The following is a 3,516-nucleotide window of genomic DNA, read 5'->3' as shown; positions in this document are numbered from 1 at the left end:
ATCCTGATGGGATAATGTTCGTTCTCGGAACGGCTGGCTTTCTGCTATCCTGTCTTCCTTCTCTCTTTATCCTGTCTTCCTTCTCTCTTCGATTTCGGGACGATAAGACCATAGCAGTTACAGTTCCCTCTGTCAAACCTCTAAAAAAAAAAGTCTTGGGAAAAAGTTCCTTATATCCCTAGATAGCTAAAAGCCAGCAATCAAAAATCTTATCGGTGATTATTATTTTTTCTTTTTAAGAGGTTTGACAGAGGGAGAAGGAGTTCTCGCATTCTGATTGGTTCTTTCATTTTGGGTCGATGACTCCTTGCTGCCATATTCAAATGGATAAGGTAGGAATCTATGGATCGGTACGACTTCTGTGAACCCGTGTTTGTACAGGGTAAGTTCTACAGGGGTTCAACGTCCCTATATGCCAGCCTAGTTAGCTTGGAGTGTAGCACGCCTGCCTTGTAAACGCGAAGTCGCGGTTTCGAATCCTACCGGGGCTGGACTTTATGCTAAACAGATGCGGTTCTTAAAAGTCGAGATTAAGCTTAGGGTAAGATTCCAATATTGTAAAAAATATAATTGAAAATTGTCTGTTCTCGGAACGGCTGGCTTTCTCCTATCATGTCCCTCTTCTCTCTTCGGTTTTGGGACGATACTACCTCAGCAGGAACAGTTCCCTCTATGAAACCTCTTGAAAAAAAAAGACATTGTTCAGGTTCCACAAAAGAGCATAGTATTAAATGAAGTTAATTTTCAAGGAACTGTAACTGCTAAGGTCTTATCGGCCGGAAATCGAAGAAAGATGAAGGAAATGGTGAATTGATTTGTGAATGTTATTTCAGGTAATTGTCTCAACTTACCAGCTGATGTGCGACAGTATGATCGTGTGTATTGTGGTGCCGCATGTCCTGAAGATAAGGAATCCTATATGAAGAACCTTATTAAGGTAAGGTCCTGGGTTCGATGAGCACCGCCGACAAAATAATAATGTAGGAACTTGTATTACCATTGCAAAATTTCAACAGGTTAATTTCTGGTGTTCTCGTTTTGACTTAGCCGCTTTTTTTTACTAGTGTGTCTACTAAAGGGAAGTATTGTGTCTCATCTCGCCCATCTCCTGAGGGACATACTAAAGCATGAGAATGCTACGACACAGACCAAGCGAGTCTAGGTAATGAAGCAGTTGGTTCATTTGCTACGACATTGAACGGTGGTGAAACAGTACAAATGTATTTTAGCCAGCGTGGTTAGCTAGAAGGGTAGCTCGCCTCCCCTATAAGCGGTGGATCGCGGGTTCAATTCCCGCCCCAGGGCGAAATTTATCCTGGACTGATAAGGTTCGTTCTCGGAACGGCTGGCTTTCTTCTATCCTGTCCTTGTTCTCTCTTCGAGCTCGGGACGAAAAGACCTCGGTTTTTAGAGTTCCCTCTATCAAAACTTTTACCAAGCTAAGATTAAAAAAGAAAAAATAAAGATGAGTGTTTCATCGCCGTTTTTATCTTGTAACAATGAAACAACTGCTACGTGAGACTCATGTGGTCTGTGTCGTAGCATGCCCATTACTTTTAGGTTGTTAGCAACTTCTTCATTTGGTATCCTGTCGATGGTTTCAGGTGGGTGGTATCCTAGTGATGCCATATCGCGACTATTTGGTTCAAATCAAGCGGACCTTACTTTCAAGTTGTTACTCAACTAAGCTTACATTTAAGTTACCTAACTAAGCTTACTTTTAGGTTGTTACCATCTTCATTTGGTATCCTGTTGGTGGTTTTCAGGTGGGAGGTATCCTAGTAATGCCATATCGGGACTACCTGGTGCAAATCAAGCGGACCGGGCCTAACGAGTACAAGACCTCAAGTTGTTACTCAACTAAGCTTACATTTAAGTTACCTAACTAAGCTTACTTTTAGGTTGTTACCATCTTCATTTGGTATCCTGTTGTTGGTTTTCAGGTGGGAGGTATCCTAGTGATGCCATATCGAGACTACCTGGTGCAAATCAAGCGGACCGGGCCTAACGAGTACAAGACCTCACGCAGCATGCAGGTTGCATACTCCAGCTTGCAGGAACCACCGGTAGATGGCGCCGTACAACACGTCAAACTACGTAAGTATAGGAGTCAGCCTAGTTATGTAGCTTGGAAGAGCCGAATTTTAAATTCAATTCAAAGTGTTTTTGTTTGTAAATTCCTAAATTATTGTCAATACAACCAAAATTTAATGAACCAACGCTCTACCGATTCGATTCTCGCCCGAGGCGAACTTTATCCCAATCAGATAAGGTTCGTTCTCGGAACGGCGGGCTTTGTCCTATCCTATCTTCCTTCGGGACGATAAGTGCACTGCTCTTTGCTCTCCGCTTCACTCTATTTTTAGCCTTAGGATAGATACGTCACTGGTTATTCACAGATAATGCTCGTTTTCTCCCGGAAGTTTTAGCGATGCGACGTTCCAGGCCATTAGAAATTCTATAAACATTTTAATGGTGTAAAAAAAAGAAAAAAAAAAAAAAAAAAAAAAAAAAAAGAAAAAAAAAAAAGAAGAAGAAATAAATAGGGAGACCGAGAATCCTGGTAATTTCTGAGGCGATTTGCATCCTGAGGCGATTTGCAATACCTACATACATAGCTTTCAAGATTTTTGCCTCCCAGCTCCCAGCACTTTGCTGTAAAAAAATTATTTTACTCACAGGTACACAGGCAGATACATAGTAAATTTATCATTTTAGGTTAAAAAAAAGGCAGTCAGCAGTCGTAAAAAAATCACCATTCCATTCCATTTTTTTTTTTTTTTATACCACAACTTGTCGCAAGAAATTACTTAATAAATTTTACCATGCTTTTTTTTTAATGTACACAAAAATTGCAACCAAGAAATCATTCCATAAATCATGCCCTCTTATATCACTTTCTATTTAACGCCCGGGGAGGATTTCATCCTAAACAGATAAGGTTCTTTCTGAAAAAGGCTGGCTATCTCATATCCTCTTGCACTCTTCGCTTTCGAGACGATAATACCTGCCACCCTGCAAACTAACTAGGCTGCTAAGACATGATCGAATTAAAAGTTAGACTTCGCTAGGCCGCGGGTTCGATTCCCGCCCGGGGCGGATTTTATCCTGATGGGATAATGTTCGTTCTCGGAATGGCTGGCTTTCTCCTATCCTGTCTTCCTATTATCTTCGATTTCGGGACGATAAGACCATAGCAGTTATAGCTCCCTCTGTCAAACCTCTTAAAAAAAGTTAGACCTCACTTTGTTCGTCCAATTATTTTTTTTCCTCTTTGTAAATTTGGCAAAACTGCTACAACCTTTTCACGTTTTATTTGTAACCGGTTGAATGTGCAATTGTGCACATTTCACCATATTAACCGAACTTAGATCCGATTCCCTGATCCATAGAAACAGGTTGTACAAGTTTCAAGTCTAATTAGTTGTCAATTTTTTTTTTTTTTTTTTTTTAAGCCCAAGTTAGGGAGATTAAGATTTTTTTTTGGGTTGGGGCTTTAAGGGAATTCGGAAGATT

At 40.5% G+C, this 3,516-nt stretch overlaps 1 protein-coding gene across 1 annotated transcript in view; it reads left to right on the top strand.

Moving 5' to 3' along the window:
• Positions 1 to 3,516, top strand: part of LOC113466417 (protein-L-isoaspartate O-methyltransferase domain-containing protein 1-like) — a 33,136-nt gene that overhangs the window by 20,474 nt on the left and 9,146 nt on the right. The window contains exons 4-7 of the mRNA XM_026821783.1: positions 337 to 382; positions 834 to 937; positions 1,767 to 1,848; positions 1,951 to 2,097. Coding sequence (XP_026677584.1) covers positions 337 to 382; positions 834 to 937; positions 1,767 to 1,848; positions 1,951 to 2,097 — 379 coding nt within the window. The remainder of the gene's footprint in view (positions 1 to 336; positions 383 to 833; positions 938 to 1,766; positions 1,849 to 1,950; positions 2,098 to 3,516) is intronic.

The sequence above is a fragment of the Diaphorina citri genome, unplaced genomic scaffold, assembly GCF_000475195.1.
Source record: "Diaphorina citri unplaced genomic scaffold, Diaci psyllid genome assembly version 1.1 scaffold264, whole genome shotgun sequence".
Taxonomy (NCBI): domain Eukaryota; kingdom Metazoa; phylum Arthropoda; class Insecta; order Hemiptera; family Psyllidae; genus Diaphorina; species Diaphorina citri.
Note: the sequence above shows the minus strand (reverse complement) of the source record. Positions and strands in the feature narration are given on the sequence as shown.